The 20,000-nt window shown below is 43.9% G+C and overlaps 2 protein-coding genes and 1 long non-coding RNA gene across 3 annotated transcripts in view; 1 reads left to right on the plus strand and 2 right to left on the minus strand.

Annotated features, from left to right (window-relative positions):
• The first annotated feature begins 136 nt into the window (after nt 1–136).
• LOC115374949 (E3 ubiquitin-protein ligase TRIM63-like) lies at nt 137–8,970 on the plus strand. The gene is made up of 9 exons (XM_030074140.1): nt 137–372; nt 1,623–1,795; nt 2,808–2,985; nt 5,145–5,240; nt 5,911–6,144; nt 6,850–6,872; nt 7,446–7,570; nt 7,690–7,985; nt 8,328–8,970. The coding sequence occupies exons 1-9, from the start codon at nt 214–216 to the stop codon at nt 8,409–8,411; spliced, it is 1,368 nt and encodes a 455-aa protein (XP_029930000.1). The 5' UTR covers nt 137–213; the 3' UTR covers nt 8,412–8,970.
• LOC115374969 (uncharacterized) overlaps nt 8,174–20,000 on the minus strand; it is a 19,538-nt gene continuing 7,711 nt past the window's right edge. The window contains exons 2-3 of the long non-coding RNA XR_003929684.1: nt 10,768–10,773; nt 8,174–8,187 (exon numbers count right to left, since the gene is read on the minus strand). This is a non-coding gene — a long non-coding RNA (uncharacterized LOC115374969). The remainder of the gene's footprint in view (nt 8,188–10,767; nt 10,774–20,000) is intronic.
• On the minus strand, nt 11,576–13,624 carry LOC115374964 (corticoliberin-like). The gene is made up of 2 exons (XM_030074161.1): nt 13,454–13,624; nt 11,576–12,178 (listed from the first exon to the last, which is right to left on the minus strand). The coding sequence occupies exon 2, from the start codon at nt 12,132–12,134 to the stop codon at nt 11,709–11,711; it is 426 nt and encodes a 141-aa protein (XP_029930021.1). The 5' UTR covers nt 12,135–12,178; nt 13,454–13,624; the 3' UTR covers nt 11,576–11,708.

Raw genomic sequence — 20,000 nt, forward strand, 5'->3', positions numbered from 1 at the left:
CCTCCTGACATTTGACATATTCGGGCATGTGAGGCTCTTTCTAAAAACAGATGGCCGGCTGCAGTTGGTGTGTGTGTGTGTGTGTGTGTGTGTGTGTGTGTGTGTGTCAGTGTGAGTGTGTGTGTGTCAGTGTGAGTGTGTCAGTGTGAGTGTGTGTGTGTCAGTGTGAGTGTGTGAGCGCCTCAGGCAGAAGCAGCGCCGCGCCGCCGGGCCATGAGTGTGTCCCGCGGGGAGCGGACGTCCGACAGCGCCATGGAGAGCCTGGAGAAGCAGCTGATCTGCCCCATCTGCCTGGAGATGTTCAGCAAGCCGGTGGTGATCCTGCCCTGCCAGCACAACCTGTGCAGGAAGTGTGCCAACGACGTGTTCCAGGTGCACACACACACACACACACACACACACACACACACACACGACTTCACACGCTGCCTCGCACACAGGGATTAACCACACTGGATTAAAACATGACTCACTTACTTAGTATACACACACAACTGTCTTTAATGTGTGTGTGTGTGTGTGTGTGTGTGTGTGTGTGTGCTTTCTAGTGCTCTAATGTTTGATGTCTTTGGGCTTTTCCCAGGCAGGGATTAAACCTTCAGTCACAGACTAAACTGGATTAACTCTACACCCACTCTCTGGATTTTAATCTGGATTTAGATTTAAACAAACACAACTTCCGTTAGTTTTTGTGTGTGTGTGTGTGTGTGTGTGTGTGTGAGTCACATTCTTAATAAAGCCTGTCAGTGTGTCAGTGTTCATCTGAATGTGTGTTTGTTCCCGGACAGGGATTAAGCCTACAGTCCCAGACTAAACTGGATTAACTCTGAATTCACTCTCTGGGTCATGGATCGACATCAGTCTGGATTTTAATCTGGATTTAAATAGTCTGATGTCCAGGTTTGAGATTAGTGTCAGTCCTGAGGTAAAGAAGTCTTAGATTTAAAGCTCCTGTGTGGGATTAACCTTTTCTAGATCCAGTCCAGGTTCTGTGAGCTTCAGAGATTAAAACGTTAATCCACTGTTGTTTTGCATAATTAAATGTGTTAATAACTGCACATGCTGTGTTTGATGTTTGTGGAAGCAGCAGCTGCGAGGTCTTTGTAATAAATCTGAGTTTCAGTTCCTTCCTGATTAAATAAATCTGTAATTCCAGTCTCAGAGAAAGCAGAATTCACTTCAGATTTGACACCGTTTGTCCTCACTGCATTTTAACAGCTCCTTTATTCTCACCTCATCTTTCATCCATCACATTAAAGAAAAACTGCCAGTGGGATGAGATAATGTGAGATAATCCCACTTTTTTCCAATATTTGTTTCCTATAATCCCACTTGTTTCCAGAGTTTTCTTGAATCAAATGTCATTTTCTTGATCCTGGTGGCTGATCTGCCTCATCCTGCCTGTTTCAACACATTTAGACTTACTGTGTTGGGAACAAGTGGGATTATCTCAGATTATCTCATCCTCCTGGCAGATTATTGTAAATCGTGTTTTAATCCTGAAAATGAGACTGAGCGATTCGATGCAGCAACACAAAAAAAACCAAAAACGACTGAAAGTGAGATGATCATCTTGGGTGATTTCAGATTTTCCTAATCCTGTAATCCTAATCCCCGGCCAGGCGTCCAACCCGTACCTGACGAGCCGGAGCGGCGGCACCGTGACGTCGGGCGGCCGCTTCCGCTGCCCGTCCTGCCGCCACGAGGTCGTCCTGGACCGCCACGGCGTCTACGGCCTGCAGAGGAACCTGCTGGTGGAGAACATCATCGACATGTACAAGCAGGGCAGCAGCAGGTGACACACACACACACACACACACACACACACACACACACACACACACACACACAGAAAAATTATTATTTAAAAAATTAAAAAGCTGTGAAGTTTGAGAGACCCCAGAGATTTTGTGTTTGTATTTTTCCTGAAATAAATAAAAACAGGCTGAATTTATGGCTGAGGAGGTTTTTCATTTGCACCGTGAGTCGAGCTCCTCTTAAATCCTAATCCTAATCCTAATCCTAATACAGGAAAATAATACATCAAATAAATAGAATAGATAGATTAAACTGTACTTATAGGCCTACTGTAGTTTTCCTCCAGGTAAATAAACAGAATAAACACCAGAGCCAATGTTCCCTCCAGATCAATAAAACCAAATAAAGTAAACTAAACTCCAGTAAAGGTTTCCTGGGCTCATATTTGGCTCATGTGTGAACATTTCATAAAAAATGACAGATTAGTAACTTAATTGGTTTTTGCGTCACGTCATAAAAACCAGATTAACGACATGAAGGGAAAAATGAAAAACTAAATAAAAATAATCACACACATGGATCTGGTTTCTTCTACAGTCTGGATCCTCTTAATGACCAGGCAGATGTTTCATATTTACACCCAATCATTTTCATCATTTAATCATTTAATAATCTAATAATCTGATAATCTAATCCTGATGTCCAGATTATGAAACTCTTTGTCTGACAGCCTGCAGCCAGAAGAGACAAAATAAAACAACAAGCATTTTATATTTGAGGAGGTCTGTCCTCACACACACACACACACACACACACACACACACACACAATGACAGGAAGAGTCCAGTCACTGATCAATATCTGGATCAAAGGGACTGATCAGTTTAGAGCCTTTAGCCCCACTGACTGACGCTCAGTGCTGCCCCCCACTGGACAGAGCACTCAACTGCAGGCTGCGGTTCAGGTGTGGCCCTTTAACCTGTGTGTGTGTGTGTGTGTGTGTGTGTGTGTGTGTGTGGGTGTGTGTGTGTCTGTGTGGCCCCTGGCAGCAGCAAGCCGGCCCCGGAGCCGCCGTGCGATCAGCCGACGTGCGAGGAGCACGAGGACGAGCGGATCAACATCTACTGCGTGAGCTGCGGCGTGCCCACCTGCTCGCTCTGCAAGGTGTTCGGCGCCCACAAGGACTGCGAGGTCGCACCGCTCAACAACGTCTTCCAGAAACAGAAGGTAGGAACCAACCGGCCTCTGCTGCTAAAACTACAACCAGCTGGGAAAACACATTTTACTAAAACTACAACCAGCTGTGAAAACACATTTTACTAAAACTAAAACTACAACCAGCTGGGAAAACACATTTTACTAAAACTACAACTACAACCAGCTGGGAAAACACATTTTACTACAACTACAACCAGCTGGGAAAACACATTTTACTAAAACTAAAACTACAACCAGCTGGGAAAACACATTTTACTAAAACTACAACTACAACCAGCTCGGAAAACACATTTTACTAAAACTACAACCAGCTGGGAAAACACATTTTACTAAAACTACAAGCAGCTGTGAAAACACATTTTACTAAAACTAAAACTACAACCAGCTGGGAAAACACATTTTACTAAAACTACAACCAGCGGTGAAAACACATTTTACTAAAACTAAAACTACAACCAGCTGGGAAAACACATTTTACTGAAACTACAACCAGCTGGGAAAACACATTTTACTAAAACTAAAACTACAACCAGCTGGGAAAACACATTTTACTAAAACTACAACTACAACCAGCTGGGAAAACACATTTTACTAAAACTACAACTACAACCAGCTCGGAAAGCACATTTTACTAAAACTACAACCAGCTGGGAAAACACATTTTACTAAAACTACAACTACAACCAGCTCGGAAAACACATTTTACTAAAACTACAACCAGCTGGGAAAACACATTTTACTAAAACTACAACTACAACCAGCTCGGAAAACACATTTTACTAAAACTACAACCAGCTGGGAAAACACATTTTACTAAAACTACAACCAGCTGGGAAAACACATTTTACTAAAACTAAAACTACAACCAGCTGGGAAAACACATTTTACTAAAACTACAACCAGCTGTGAAAACACATTTTACTAAAACTACAACCAGCGGTGAAAACACATTTTACTAAAACTAAAACTACAACCAGCTGGGAAAACACATTTTACTAAAACTAAAACTACAACCAGCTGGGAAAACACATTTTACTAAAACTACAACCAGCTGTGAAAACACATTTTACTAAAACTACAACCAGCTGGGAAAACACATTTTACTAAAACTACAACCAGCTGGGAAAACACATTTTACTAAAACTAAAACTACAACCAGCTGGGAAAACACATTTTACTAAAACTACAACCAGCTGGGAAAACACATTTTACTAAAACTACAACCAGCGGTGAAAACACATTTTACTAAAACTAAAACTACAACCAGCTGGGAAAACACATTTTACTAAAACTAAAACTACAACCAGCTGGGAAAACACATTTTACTAAAACTACAACCAGCTGGGAAAACACATTTTACTAAAACTACAACCAGCGGTGAAAACACATTTTACTAAAACTACAACCAGCGGTGAAAACACATTTTACTAAAACTAAAACTACAACCAGCGGTGAAAACACATTTTACTAAAACTACAACCAGCGGTGAAATCACATTTTACTAAAACTAAAACTACAACCAGCGGTGAAAACACATTTTACTAAAACTAAAACTACAACCAGCTGTGAAAACACATTTTACTAAAACTACAACCAGCGGTGAAAACACATTTTACTAAAACTAAAACTACAACCAGCTGTTAAAACACATTTTACTGAAACTACAACCAGCTGTGAAAACACATTTTACTAAAACTAAAACTACATCCAGCTGTGAAAACACATTTTACTAAAACTAAAACTACAACCAGCTGTGAAAACACATTTTACTAAAACTACAAGCAGCTGTGAAAACACATTTTACTAAAACTAAAACTACAACCAGCTGGGAAAACACATTTTACTAAAACTACAACCAGCTGGGAAAACACATTTTACTAAAACTACAACCAGCGGTGAAAACACATTTTACTAAAACTACAACCAGCGGTGAAAACACATTTTACTAAAACTACAACTACAACCAGCTGTGAAAACACATTTTACTAAAACTACAACTAGACTGAAATGGAAACTGAAATTAAAAACAAAATAAAAACATAAACTGTGGGCTCGCTGCAGGTTCTCACAGAAACACCGGCTTTAACCCTGCATGACAGGAAACACCCCTGTCACTGCTTGGTTTAATGTGTGTGTGTGTGTGTGTGTGTGTGTGTGTGTGTGTGCAGGGCGAGCTGACTGACTGCATCTCCATGCTGGTTGGGAATAACGAGCGGGTTCAGGCGATCATCACGCAGCTGGAGGAGACCTGCAGAGCCATCGATGTGAGTTAAAGGGACAGTCCGCCACGTTTCCAGCGCTCCTGTGTGACGTGACCTCTGTGTGTGTACCTGAAGCCAGCGGTGTTCAATGTGGGGTGCAGGGACCCTCAGGGGGTCCTCAGCAAAATGAAAACTGGTTCAATTTCATTTAAAAAAAAAAAAAAAAAAAAAAAAAAAAAAAAAAACCTGTTCTTTAAAACGTCATTTTAATTTTAATGAAAATAGTTTCCTTGTGACTTTTCAAAATAATTTGTTGCTAATTGTCAGGTTATTTCTTGTTACTTTACTCGCTGCCTTTTTCCGATGTTTTTGCAAGAAATCAAGTGTATTTTCTGGAGAAAAAAATGATAGGCAAATTAGCAAAATAATAATAATAATAATAAAAACTGAACATTAGTTTAAAAAATTAGCAAAAAAACAAGGAAATTAGCAAAAATTACTTACAAAAATTAAAACATAAATGATATGTTTAAAGGCAGAAATTTCTAAATAACAGTCAGAGTCGGCCCCTCCGACCACCTCCAGCCAGTTTTCCTTTCCTAGGACAGCGATGTCCTAGGAAAAAAAAAGTCAGCATTTCTTCTCGTTAGATTTCCTTTTTTCTGCGTCTGTGATTTTCTTCGCTTCCTATTGGATGTAGTGCTATTGATCTGGCACTGTGATTGGCTGGCAGGAGAACGGGCGCAGGCAGAAGTCGAAGGTGTGTGAGACGTTCGACCACCTGTACGCCGTCCTGGAGGAGAAGAAGGGCGAGATGACGCTGCGGATCAACGCCGAGCAGGACGAGAAGCTGCACTATATCCGCAGCCTGAGGAGGAAGTACAGCGACCACCTGGAGAGCATGGCCAAGGTGCTGGAGAGCGGCATCCAGACCATGGACGAGTCCGAGATGGCCGTCTTCCTGCAGGTGAGGAGGGGGCGGGGCTTAACGCTGCGCCGCTCAGGTGTAGTGCTGAGTTGTCTGCTTCCCTGTGTGTGTGTGTGTGTGTGTGTGTGTGTGTGTGTGGTGAAATCTCCTCCTTAGTTACAAACAAACAACAAATAAAATCACACTTTCAGCACAGAAACCAACACCAACAAAGAAGATTATCACAACATAAACAACAACGAGTCCCGGTTCCCATTTTTCTAGGAAATGAGTCATCTGATTTCCTGTTATTTTCCTGTTTGAATTGGAAAGTAGATCCGGCAGGTTAGTGTCTGAAGGAAACCTCCACACATTAACCTTACGCCAGGAAAAACACCTCATACTTCCAGAAATTATTGTGAAAGTAATAATAATTATAAGTCCTGTGAGTCCTTTTTTTTTTTTTTAAATTACATTTTTTGGTGAGAGATCTGTCAGGTGGTTTCCTGCTGGCGTAAGGTTACCATGTGGACATTTCCTGCAGACGCTGCTTACCGGATCTACTTTCCCATTGAATCAGGAAAATAATTCGAAAAAAGGATCAATAATTTCATCAGAAACATGGCGACCAGGACTTGTTTTGTTTTTTTGTTTTTACTCTCATACCACAGATTTAAAAGACATTTTCCAGTAGTTCAAGATTCAGTGTCAGTAATATTAATACACCTTCCTCACCTCTGACCTCTGACCTCTGACCCCCCACAGGCCGCCAAGCCACTGATCCAAAAGTGAGTATTTCTCTTCATTCCCAAACTTTGAGCATGTTTTCATTTTTTTTTTTACCATGAAACCTGCTTCATAATACAATAACATGCAATATAATATTATAATAATACATAATATAAAACACATACACACACACACACACACACACACACACACTGTAGAGAAATGCTGTCATCATGTTAAATGCAGCACAGAGTGAGACGTCCTGCATGTTTACCTGCAGCAGTGACTTTCAGTTTCATGTTAACTGGATGTGTCTGGTCTTATTCACTGATCAGGACGAGAGCGCCCCCTGCTGCTCTGCCTGTGCAGTGACAATAAAGCCTTTCTCTTCTATTCCATTCTATTCCATTCTACTCTATTCTACTCTGTTGTACTCTGTTGTACTCTGTTGTACTCTGTTGTACTCTGCTGTACTCTGTTGTACTCTGTTGTACTCTGCTGTACTCTGCTGTACTCTGCTGTACTCTGTTGTACTCTGCTGTACTCTGTTGTACTCTGTTGTACTCTGTGCTGCCTGGCTCGGCTGTCCTGAGGTTGTGTGGTTAAAGTGGGCGGGGTCTGTGTGCCGGCAGGATCATGCAGGGCACCAACACGTCCCACCTGGACAAGGTGGAGCGCGGCTACGACAACATGGACCACTTCACCGCCAACTTCGAGCGCCAGAGGAGGGCGCTGCTCAAAGTCGACTTCGTCAAACGTAAGACGCCTGACGTCTGATAGGAGCTCCATGCTAACGCTGTAGCATTTATAGCTTCATGCTAACAAGTTGTTTTTTTTAATTTCTTGTATTGACTCAAGCACCAAATTGTCCCTCAGTTGATGAAGATGATGATGATGAGGAAGATGACGTAGAGGAGGGGAGGGGGTCGACAGCGGCGAGCCGTGTTGAGCCCCCCCACACAGCGGGGGGCGCCGCCGTCCCACAGACACAGCCTCCACCTCAGGGTGCGGCCCCGCCCCAGCACCCGGCGCCTCTGCCGCCGCCGCCGCAGAGACCCACCGAGGCTCCGCCCCCTCCTGCTGCTCAGACGCCGGGCCCCAAGCCCCCCGCCTCGACCCCGACCCCGACCCCGACGCCACAGCCGGCGCTCCCCGCCGCCGGCCCTGCTCAGGTGAGACGAGGTCAAACCCTCGGCCGGAGGTTTGAAAAGTCGCTCGCTCCCGTGTCCAAACACTTAGAGAGAAACTTAACGTGTGGAGGAGGGCTGTTTCCTGTGTGTGTGTGTGTGTGTGTGTGTGTGTGTGTGTGTTTGCATTTCATAGATATGCTCCCGCTCCCTGATGTGACTGTCCCCAGATCTTCTGAGGAAAAAACTCTTATGACCTCAGAGTTTTTCAGATTTTTTTTTTTTTCATAAATTTACCAGTTTAATCTCAGAGAACATTCAGAGTTTTGCAGATTTGTGTCTTCCTAGCGGTGGGTGTTGAGGTAACTGTGCTCCTGGGTCCTGCAGCCGCCCGCCGAGCAGCGCCCCGACCCCGAGGACAAGGACGCCCCGCGGCACGTCTTCTCCTTCTCCTGGCTCAACCAGAAGTGACCGGGACAGCCGGGACGTCCTCCTCTGGCTCTGTGAGCGCCGGAGCACAGCCGAGTGTGTGTGTGCGTGTGTGTGTGCGTGCGTGCGTGCGTGCGTGTGTGGGGCTGTTCAAGCTGCTCATTGTGATGAAACTTTGGAGGCGGAGTTTCATCCTGCTGAGAAAACGATCCATGAGGAGAGTTGGCGCTCTGAGTCCCTGCTGCCACGAGTCCAAACACTGAGGCCTGACCGACTCATTACTGCACAGGCAGGAGGCCGGAGAACCCACCCCGCCTCAACCGGAGAACCCACCCCGCCTCACCCGGAGAACCCACCCCGCCTCACCCGGAGAACCCACCCCGCCTCACCCGGAGAACCCACCCCGCCTCGACCGGAGAACCCACCCCGCCTCACCCGGAGAACCCACCCCGCCTCGGCCGGGTCTCCGCTGTAACTGCCAGTGTTCATAAACCCTGTCGGAGTCGTGGAGCCTCTCAGAGCCGAGAGGAGCAAATCTGAGACTGAACAATAAAAAAAAAGAAAATCAACAAAAAAAAAAACTTTAATAGAAAATGTGTAAAGTGGAGGACTTTAGCGATCTGTGTGCATGTTTGTGTGACAGAGGTGCAGATTTTTTTTTTTTTTTACTTTTTCACTTTTGAAACTCAGTTTTAGAATATTAGCGTCTCTTTTAAGACAACTAATAATATTTGGTTTGTCCCAAAAAAAAAAAGAAAAAAAAAAAAGAAATAAACCTTGTCAGTTGATCTTAAATCGTTCCAGACTGAACTGTATTAAAATGCTCCGTTGTGTGTATGTGTGTGTGTGTGTGTGTGTGTGTGTGTGTGTGTGTGTGTGTGTGTCAGTCACTTCAGTTCAGAAATGATGCAAAGAGGTTCTGCATAACTTCTTGATTTATACTGAAGACAAACGACTGAACGGAGGGATGTGTCTCAGCTTTCATTTTTATTGGAGGGACGATCAAGGCTCTCTTCATGATTCATATCTAAAACGTTTCAGAGAGACGGGAACTGTATTAAAACCATCTTAGCAGTGAGCAGAGAGACTTATGTGCCATGTGAAGTGCAACTCTGATCATAATTCATCATAAAGTCAAATGACAGTAACAGCAGTGAGGAAGAGCAGCTCTCAGCTTCCTGCTCCAGGTGTTCAGGTCTTCAGGTGTTCAGGTCTTCAGGTGTTCAGGTCTTCGGGTCTTCAGGTCTTCAGGTCTTCAGGTCTTCAGGTCTGCTGGTCTTCAGGTCTTCAGGTCTGCTGGTCTTCAGGTCTTCAGGTGTTCAGGTCTTCAGGTGTTCAGGTCTTCGGGTCTTCAGGTCTTCAGGTCTTCAGGTCTTCAGGTCTTCAGGTCTGCTGGTCTTCAGGTCTTCAGGTCTTCAGGTCTTCAGGTCTGCTGGTCTTCAGGTCTTCAGGTGTTCAGGTCTTCAGGTCTGGTTTAGGCAGATTCATGAATCCACACTCAAAACAACTTTTATATTTTCCAGGGTGCAATCAGAAATATTTTATGGTGTTAAAATCCATGGTTGCCGTGGTGATCACATGACTGTAGCTTATCCCTGATTGGTGGACACGGAGCTGTTACAGCTGAGCCTGTTCCTGCTCACCCCGACTGACAAACAACAACAACAACAACAACATGAAGAACGCTGCAGGCGACAGGACGTTCAAAACATCCAGGAGCTCGTCAGAGAGTTTAACCCCCTCACAGCCGGGACAGGGCCACTGAGGCCTGGCCAGGAGGACTTCCTGCTGGTAGCTAACACGCTAAGAAGCTACGTTCACCTAGTTAATGAGCTAATGATTAGCTAACAGTGAGCTTATGATTGGCTAACAACGAGCTAATGATTAGCTAACAAGCTAATGATCAGGGCGGATCCAGAGAAATATTCATGGGGGGCCAAAGAGTGGCATGAAAATTTTATGGGGTGGCAGAGAGACAGACAGATAGACAGACAGATCAGCTGGGGGGCGGGGCCTGTGTTCAGGGGGGCAGCTGCCAGCCCAGGCCCCCTGGTAGATCCGGCCCTGCCCAAAACAAACCCTCCTGTCCTGCTGATGCTTCAGTTCTCCCGGGCGTCCAGGTCATGTGACGGCTCTGTTTCGAGGTCTGACTGGGTGTGTTTGTCTCTCTGACTGCGTTTCCATGGAAACATCCGTGTCAACAGCACACATCTTCTCCTCGTCACCAGCTGGAGTCACTGGAGTCACTGGAGTTTACTCCTTAATTCTCACATGCAATTCACTCACTGTTTTGTTTACATGTCACTTCATTTAATCAGCTAGACTGCACTACATTTTCTCACTTACAGTCAGATACACATAGTGAGTTAACCCAAATCAGATTTCTTGTAGACTCTACTCATTTCTTTTAACTTACAGTCAAATGCGTATTAATAAGTTTAACCAACTCAAAATATGCAGAAGTTCACCCAACTCCCAAAAAAATCTTGGAAAATGTTGCCTCATATTTTTGAGTTTTATCACAGTAACAGGTTGTGTTACTGTGTTTGAGTTTTTGCGACACAAAAAGCGTCTGGACCGCCCGACAACTCGAGCTCTTTTAATGACATTTACAGTGAAACTGTGAACTCACACTTTGGAAAGACGACTGGCAATAAAAGCAAAACAAATAAATGAATAAAAATTCATCATGTTTGGGGTGAAGAGGAAACACGGACAGGCTCTGCAGCACCTGAGCAGGAAGATGAATATGAAGGGAATAATCTGTATAAGACATGAATCAGACTGTTTTATTCAGAATGAGGCAGATAATCAGATTATTCAGTCCATGAAAAGTTACTCTTTGAAAATGGAGAGAATAGTGAGGGGGGTTGGGGCCCCAGGCCCCCAAATCATTAAGTCCGTCCCTGCTGACCCTCAGATGGACATTTTTGGCACAAACAGAAGTTCACCAGCTGGAACAGGATGAAAAAAAAAAAAAAGATACCAATGACCAGTGACGTGTTAGAGAGCCTCTGTAGGAGGAAACCATCACAACTTTATTTCCAGAATTTCTATGTTTTTTTGTGCAAATTTGCGACTTCATAATCTCACAATTTTCAAGGTTTTTTCCTCATAACTTTGTGATTTTTATCTAACAAATTTACCACTTTAATCTTGGAAAAAAGGTTTATAATTATTATTATTATTATTATTATTATTATTATTAAAATATTATCCCCTCCCCGGCTCTGTAATTTTTTCTCCCTACAGTGGCCCTGATACGCTGTGGTCCAAATGAAACTCATCTGGCAGGTTTAATTCCTCCAGAGCAAAGCAAGGCTGCTTTTATGTTTAGTTTTATTTGCCGAAGCTGTCCATGATCTTCCTGTTGCTGTCCGCCTGCTGGGCGATCTGCTCGGCCCGGGCCATCTCCAGCACCTCCCGCAGCAGGTGGAAAGTCAGATCCAGGGAGATGGGAGGCTCCTCGGACCGCCTCCCCCTCTCCAGGAGCCGGCTCAGCTCCCCGGCGTCTTCCCCCCGCAGGAGCCGCTGTGTGAGGAGCAGAGCCCGGGGCGCGGCCAGCTCCGCGGCCGGGGCCGGGGCCGGGGGAGGAGCCGCTCCGCCCAGCCGCAGGAAGAACTCCTCCCCGAGCCGGAGGAGCAGCGGCCGGGGGAGGCTGTCCGGAGCCCGGGCCGCCGCGGGGCTCTCCGCCGGCCGAGCCTCACAGCGGGGCAGGAAGGCACCGAGCAGAGCCGCCGCCCACAGCAACACACCGAGCTTCATGACCGTCTGCAGGGCCGCAGGGGGCTGGGAGAGTCCGGGAAACTCTGCCCGCACACACACACACACACACACACACACACACACACACACACACACACACACACACACACAGAAAAATTATTATTTAAAAAATTAAAAATCTGTGAAGTTTGAGCGACCCGAGAGATTTTGTGTTTGTATTTTTCCTGAAATAAATAAAAACAGGCTGAATTTATGGCTGAGGTGGTTTTTCATTTGCACCGCGAGCCGAGCTCCACTTAAACCCTAATCCTAATCCTAATCCTAATACAGGAAAATTATACATCAAATAAATAGAATAAATAGATTAAACACTGCACTTATCCTGTACTGTAGTTTTTCTCCAGGTAAATAAACAGAATAAACACCAGAACCACAGTTCACTCCAGATCAATAAAACCAAATAAAGTAAACTAAACTCCAGTAAAGGTTTCCTGGGCTCATATTTGGTCAAAAATGACAGATTAGTAACTTAATTGGTTTTTGCGTCACGTCATAAAAACCAGATTAACGACATGAAGGGAAAATGAAAAACTAAATAAAAATAATCACACACATGGATCTGGTTTCTTCTACAGTCTGGATCCTCTTAATGACCAGGCAGATGTTTCATATTTACACCCAATCATTTTCATCATTTAATCATTTAATAATCTAATAATCTGATAATCTAATCCTGATGTCCAGATTATAAAACTCTTTGTCTGACAGCCTGCAGACAGAAGCGACAAAATAAAACAACAAGCATTTTATATTTGAGGAGGTCTGTCCTCACACACACACACACACACACACACACACACACACACACACACACACACATGCACACACACTCTGACGTCTAATTCATATCCAATAATCTGTTCCATAAATAATACAGTCAGTCAATAAACAACTAATTATAAATACAAAGAAAATATTTTAATAAACTTTATTCATGTAGAATCTCAGTTCACTGTAACAACCACAACTAAGAACAACAACATAATACATATGATTATATGATCACAATTGAGCAAAATAAGAAAAAAATAAGAAAAAGAATACAAAAGAATAAAGATCACACACACACACACACACACACACACACACACACACACACACACACACACACACATACACACACACACATCAGCACCTTCAGCAGAGCTCAGGCTGAACAGGTAAAGCAGGATACTGAAAAACAAAGTGAATATTAAAAAATAAAATAAATAAAAATAAAATAATAATAATAATAAAAAAAATCAAATAGTGACCTCTGCTGCTGCTCCCATCATGCACCGCTCTCTCTCTCTCTCTACCTGTGTTTCCGGTCGAGCTGCTGTCTTCCTCCGGCGGAGCTCCGATCAGCCGGTTATCAGCGTCTTCAGCAAACACACACACACACACGCACACACGCGCCTTCCATACACACTTTATATGCGAGCGTTGGGCCGCCGGGCCGCGGCTCCGCGCATGCGCAGACAGAGAGCGGCGCGTGGCCGGGCTGCGGATGAGTCATGAGGCAGAGAGGAGCCCTGCGGCTTTTTATGAGCTGCACCGCTCATCTTCATCCTCCTCATCCTCCACCAGGCTGTGTGTGTGTGTGTGTGTGTGTGTGTGTGTGTGTGTGTGTGTGTGTGTGTGTGTATGTGTGTGTGTGTGTGTGTGTGTGTGTGTGTGTGTGTGTGTGTGTGTGTGTGTGTGTGTGTGTGTGTGTGTCTGGGTCTCAGAGGAGTATAAAGTTTTCTGCTGTTGCTGATGTGTTTGTTTTGTGTCTTTTATTTTGAAATCCATCCTGCTGTGGTTCTCTGTGTTCTGTGTGAACGAGGTGTTGGAGGTTGGAAGTTTTTGGGGGGAATGTGTGTGTGAGCCGTCAGAGCAGGACAGCTCACACACACACACACACACACACACACACACACACACACTGAGGATGAGGCCAGACGTGGAGCCTGCTGCTCTGCTCCTCAAAGCTTCAGAGTCTTCATCACCTGCACATGGAGGTTCAGTCTGCTGACATCCTCCTCCTCCTCCTCCTCCTCCAGAGCAGTAATGAGGCCTTCAGTGAATCAGCTGTGAGGTGAGCAGCTCAGTGAAGTGGGAGACCAGTACAGACCAGTACAGACCAGTACAGACCCGCACAGCGGACCAGGACGTTTCCTGCTGCGTCCCAAAACATCACCGACAAAAAACCCCATCAGCCATTAAAACATTCATGAAGTCACCGAGCGCAGGAGGTTCTGACAAAGACAAAACATGAAGTCACAAGTTTACCATAACAAACTCAGAAAACCAGTTTCTCTGTGTCGGCGGCTCCACCTGTGCTGCCCCCTGCTGGCCGTGTCTAGATAGATAGATAGATAGATAGATAGATAGATAGGTATACTTTATTGATCCCAGACTGGGAAATTCACACGTTACAGCAGCATCATCAATAAAAACAAAAAATTAAAAATTAAAATTAAAAGTATATACAATAGAGACTAAATATGCAAAATATATACACTAAAGACAATAAGGGCTAAGTATATACAATAAAGTAGCCTGAGAATATGAGATGTTTAAATAATAACTATGAAAAATGAAATATACAGATAGTAGATGGTGTGGCACAGGGTAAGCTTGAAACCATGGAACCAGGACAGTGGCAGAACCTGACGCCCGGTACTGGGATTCGGTGACTGTCTGACTTGATTTGGTCCCATGGAATCACCACTTCTAATAAATAACAGTTAAGGTGCTGAGTAGTGGATAATAAATAAACAAACAATTTAAGGTGCTGGGTAGTGGATAATAAATAAACAAACAATTTAAGGTGCTGAGTAGTGGATAATAAATAAACAAACAATTTAAGGTGCTGGGTAGTGGAGTGTTAAAAACAGAGCTATACTGCAGAGAGATGTGAGTCTCTGTCAGACCGGTGTGTACAGTGTGTCTCAGGCCTGCAGCTGATCCCCTCAGCAGATCCTACAGGAACAAGGAGATCCTGCTGATCTGACCCAGAATCAGCAGATTGTTTTCTTCTGAATCGGCCCAAGTCACAGCAACGTCTCTTCAGAGTCCAGATGCTGAGGAGGAGGTTGGGGTTCTGGACTCAGACCAGCAGGATTTCCTTCAGACTGGATCCCACAGGAGGAGGACAAACTGGTTTCACTGTTTGTTTGTTTTTTTAAATCATGAATTTGTGATTTTTTTCCCTCACATTTCTTTAATCCTGGCATGTCATGTAACTTTCTTCTTTTATAGTTTTATTGTTGACGTTTTTATTCAGCTTGCCTTTTATGTAATTCTTACTGATCTGTCACTGCATGAAATGTCCAGTCAGAGATCAGGAACTTTCTGTTTCCACGGTTCTGACTCATTTATTTATTTATTGTCATGTTTTTATTGATGTTTCTATTCTATTGAGTTTGATTTATGAGCTCATTTGTGTTTTCTTTGCTTTGTTCTGCCTCGTTCGTGAAGCGTTTTGTGTTGCACCCACTTGTCTGAAATTTGATATCAGTAAAGCCTGATTGACTGATTTGTCTGAGGATGATGAAGATGATGATGAAGATGATGATGATGATGATGATGATGATGATGATGTGAAAACAGTGAACTTGCCCTTTAAGAGCCGCGGCGCTCCCGCTCTCTGTGGGCTGAGGAAGAGTCCGCTCAGCCTCTTCCTCAGCCCAGAAATAGCTCTGACATTTACCTGCGATTTCATTTCTTTATTTCTTTATTTCATCCAGACGACAAGAAGAAGAAGAAGAAGAACCACAGGACGTCCAGACTGAACAACAAAGACAGAGAGAGAGAGAGAGAGAGAGAGAGAGAGAGACGGTGAAAATGAAAGATCAGCTGAGAAACTTTCCCAGCTCGCCTCGTAAATATTAAAACAAAAGAATGAAAATCTGCCTTGAGACATTTATGACCAACCTGATCAGATTATAATCCAAGAACTGGATCAAACACTTACCAGATCAAACGGAGGGTGGGACACAAGGAGACACATTGCCTTGTGGGTAATTAGCCCAAACGAGTGATGTCGGGCGTGTCTGGACAAACACAGAGAGAGGAAAAAAAGCAGGTGATGAAAAAGTTAAAACAAATGAAAAAATAAAAAACGGTGCGAACGTGAAGACGAGCTGAGCGTCTGATTTATGAAACAAACAGCAGAAACAGACGTTAAAGTTTAGATTTATGTATTTTTTTTAAAGTTTACAGAGATTACACTGAGCATGCAGAACCAACACACTGAACACACACACACACACACACACACACACACACACACACATTATTTGAAAGGTCTTCGTCTGTCACATGTGGATCAATAATCAGGAAGTGATCGGGTTTCCATCCTGATGAGAGCAGCAGCTTCACTCTGGACCTCCGGCTCAGTGACAGTCCGCCTCAATCTCAGACAAAATTCAAGTTTTTATCTTATAAATTCATGACTTTAATCTCAGATTAAAGTCTCTCACACACACACACACACACACACACACACACACACACACACACACAGACACATCAGAGTCAGAGCCGCTTCATACATTCAGCTCGCACGCCGGAACATGATGGATCCGACAGCGGCGGATCGATCATCTGACCTCTGACCTTTAGCGGCGACTGACTGATGATGACAGCGTCCCGCCGCCCGCTCTCATTGGCCGGATCTGCCCGGGTTCAGACGCACGGCGGACGAGGACAAGACGTCGTCCCTGCAGATCCAGAGAGGAAGAAGAAGAAGAAGAATACAAAACAAGCCCCAGGTCAGTGTGTGAGTGTGTGTGTGTGTGTGTGTCTGTGTGTGTGTGTGTGTGTGTGTGTGTGTGTGTGTGTGGTGGGGCAGGGGTTTTCAAAATGGGGTCCAGGCAGGGGTGGATCTACCAGGGTGGCCTGGGCTGGCAGCTGCCACCCCACGCCCACCCCCCCACCCCCACAGGCCACACTCCTACTGAAACTACTACTCGAGATATTAATGAGTGTATGAACATATTTATTTTAACAAAATTGAACATGTTCAACATGGCAGCAAACCATAAAAGCCATAACAAACAACGGCAAGTCAGAACTCTCTTCACACACACCGCACCGCAACAACGCAACATGCATCAATATATCATTTCATTTGTCAATATATTACAATGCAATACAATAATCTCTGATTTCATTCATTCCGGTTCATTTCAAATCAGTATAAGCACCAAACACCAGACCTTCAAGTCAAAATACATTAGGGCTGGGTTAAAAAATCAATTTAATCGATTTTAATCGATTTCTCTTTAAATGGTTCGATATCGATTCATAAAATCCAAAAACTGATCTTTCAATTTAACTATTTTTTTCTTCTTTGGACGTCTGGTGCAGAGCAGCAGCCTGTGGTATCAGCCCAGCGAGTCTCGCGTGATCAGTATTTAGTGCTGCAGTTCATCATGAGATCTCGTGAGATGTTGTTCCTGCCAGCAGCCAAACAGCATGACTGGAGCGAGTCGACCACTGAAGGCACCGCCAGCCAGTTTCAAAGCTCATGTTTGGATTTATTTCAGATTTAACAACAAGCAAGAAGAAAACGACGAGCTGGACAAAAAACAACTGATATTAAGCGTTATTACATTCCAGGGCGTGCTTAAGTAATGCGGCTAGCATCACTGAAGTATTCTCTCCATTTCAGTGGAAACACATGAGATCTGACAGTAACTAGTCCTTGTCAGCAGCCAACTTGGGCTTATCATGTTTTCTAGACATCGTGATTTCCCAAAACTGAATAAATACACACACAGCAACACAAAACTGCTCTGCTAGCTCAATCATGTTGGAACTAGAATATCCGCTGGAAAAAATCATTTTTTCATGGACTGATAGTTATACTTCTGCTGACTTCTCAGTCATTTTTAATCTAACAGTTGCCGTGACAACGACTCAGCAGCACAGCTGATTTTTTTTATCTACAACCAACTTATATTAACAGTTATATTTAAATACAGGCTACTGCTTTCCAGTGTCGGCAAACATCTATCATTTCATAAACTCACCAGCAGATGTTTTATTTCAGCTGGGGGTGTGTCACTCCAATTTAACGTCAGCTCCGATTAATGTGGCTAAGCAGCAAAAGTAACAGAAAATAAAGACGACAGTTTTCACAGATGTGTTGATTTATTAAATGTTCATTTCAATGTACAGATGCAAACAAATTGACAAATTAATTAAATCAATGGCCTAGGAAACTCATAAAGACTAAACAAATTAATAACGATTAATAGGCTAATTAATAACTGATAACATTGACACATTAATAACAAGAACAAAGTTACAGCAGCACATCTCCATGGAAAATCGGACAGGTACTGTCTGTGGTTCTGAATCTGCCTCAGCAGGTACTGTCCATGGTGCTGAATCTGCTGAGGCAGGTACTGTCCGTGGTGCTGAATCTGCTGAGGCAGGTACTGTCTGTGGTGCTGAATCTGCCTCAGCAGGTACTGTCTGTGGTGCTGAATCTGCTGAGGCAGGTACTGTCCGTGGTGCTGAATCTGCTGAGGCAGGTACTGTCCGTGGTGCTGAATCTGCTGAGGCAGGTACTGTCCGTGGTGCTGAATCCGCCTCAGCAGGTACTGTCCGTGGTGCTGAATGTTCTGAGGCATTTCATTCTCTTTATTATAGAAATTAAAGCTCCATAAAATTCACGGAGGATCTTGTTCAGCTCTTCTTTCCTTACAGGTGAGAAATCAGCTGTTTGCCCGGTGTTTGTCAGGTAGTCTTGGCTTTTGATGCGAGTTTCAGTGAAACATTTCGTGTTGCCATGGAAACCACACAGACTCGGGCAATAAGATGTAGGCGGAGTAATATTTTCAGTGATGAGGTATTTTTAATTCTGATTTTTTCATCTGATTGACCTATCAGATTGCTCGGTCGGATCTACATTTTGTATAATGCAAGATATGCAACGGGAAGGTAAAATACTGTGGAAATACGGTGAATCTCCACAACCATTTAACGAGACATCACCCAGAAACACAGTCGGCACAGCTCAAACAAACCAACCTGGAGCAGGTATTGGTGCGTAAGTTACAGCAAACGCTCAACGTGCACAGAAAATAACCGAGGCTGTTGCTATTTTTATATGCAAGGACATACGACCATACAGCATCGCTCTGCACCTGCCGACGCACCTTTGGGGACAGAGCTTTCAGCATTGCTGCCCCCACCCTCTGGAACTCTCTCCCCTCTGAGATACTCATTCAAATCTGCTCTCAAAAAGCATCTATTCAGTCTGGCCTTTGGTCCGTGTTAGCTGGGCTAGTTTTTCTCTTCAGTTTTCTCTTTTGCTTACCTGTGATGTCTGTTCGTTCTGTCTGTTTGTTTTTGTTTGATTTCTTGTGCTTTGTAAAGCGTCCTTGGGTGTTTTGAAAGGCGCTATATAAATCAAAGTTATTATTATTATTATTATTGAAAACGATGGTTTCCGAAGCCTCATTAAAACTCTGGAGCCATTCATAATTTCTTAGAATTTTTTAATATCCAAGTAAAATTGGTATTTTAACTGAAATATCCCTGACTGAATCGATATCGAATCGAATCGAGAATCGAATCGAATTTGGACCTTGTAATATCGAATCGATCTGGAAAATCAGAATCGATACGCAGCCCTAAAATACACACTCAATAAGTAGCGCAAGCCGCCGAGCTAATGGTCCCTTTGAAATATATGGAGACGGCTGGGCTAGCGGCTACAAACATAACAAACACTCACCAGTTTGCTTTTCAGTTTCGTTTTAACTGGCGACATCAGGCACACTCACGACGGAGCACAGCGGTAAGCGGCTCCTAAAGGGCTCATCACGGTGAGTATAAAGCGATATATCAACAAAGAAACTGTTA

Source organism: Myripristis murdjan, chromosome 17, assembly GCF_902150065.1.
Source record: "Myripristis murdjan chromosome 17, fMyrMur1.1, whole genome shotgun sequence".
In the NCBI taxonomy this organism is placed as follows: domain Eukaryota; kingdom Metazoa; phylum Chordata; class Actinopteri; order Holocentriformes; family Holocentridae; genus Myripristis; species Myripristis murdjan.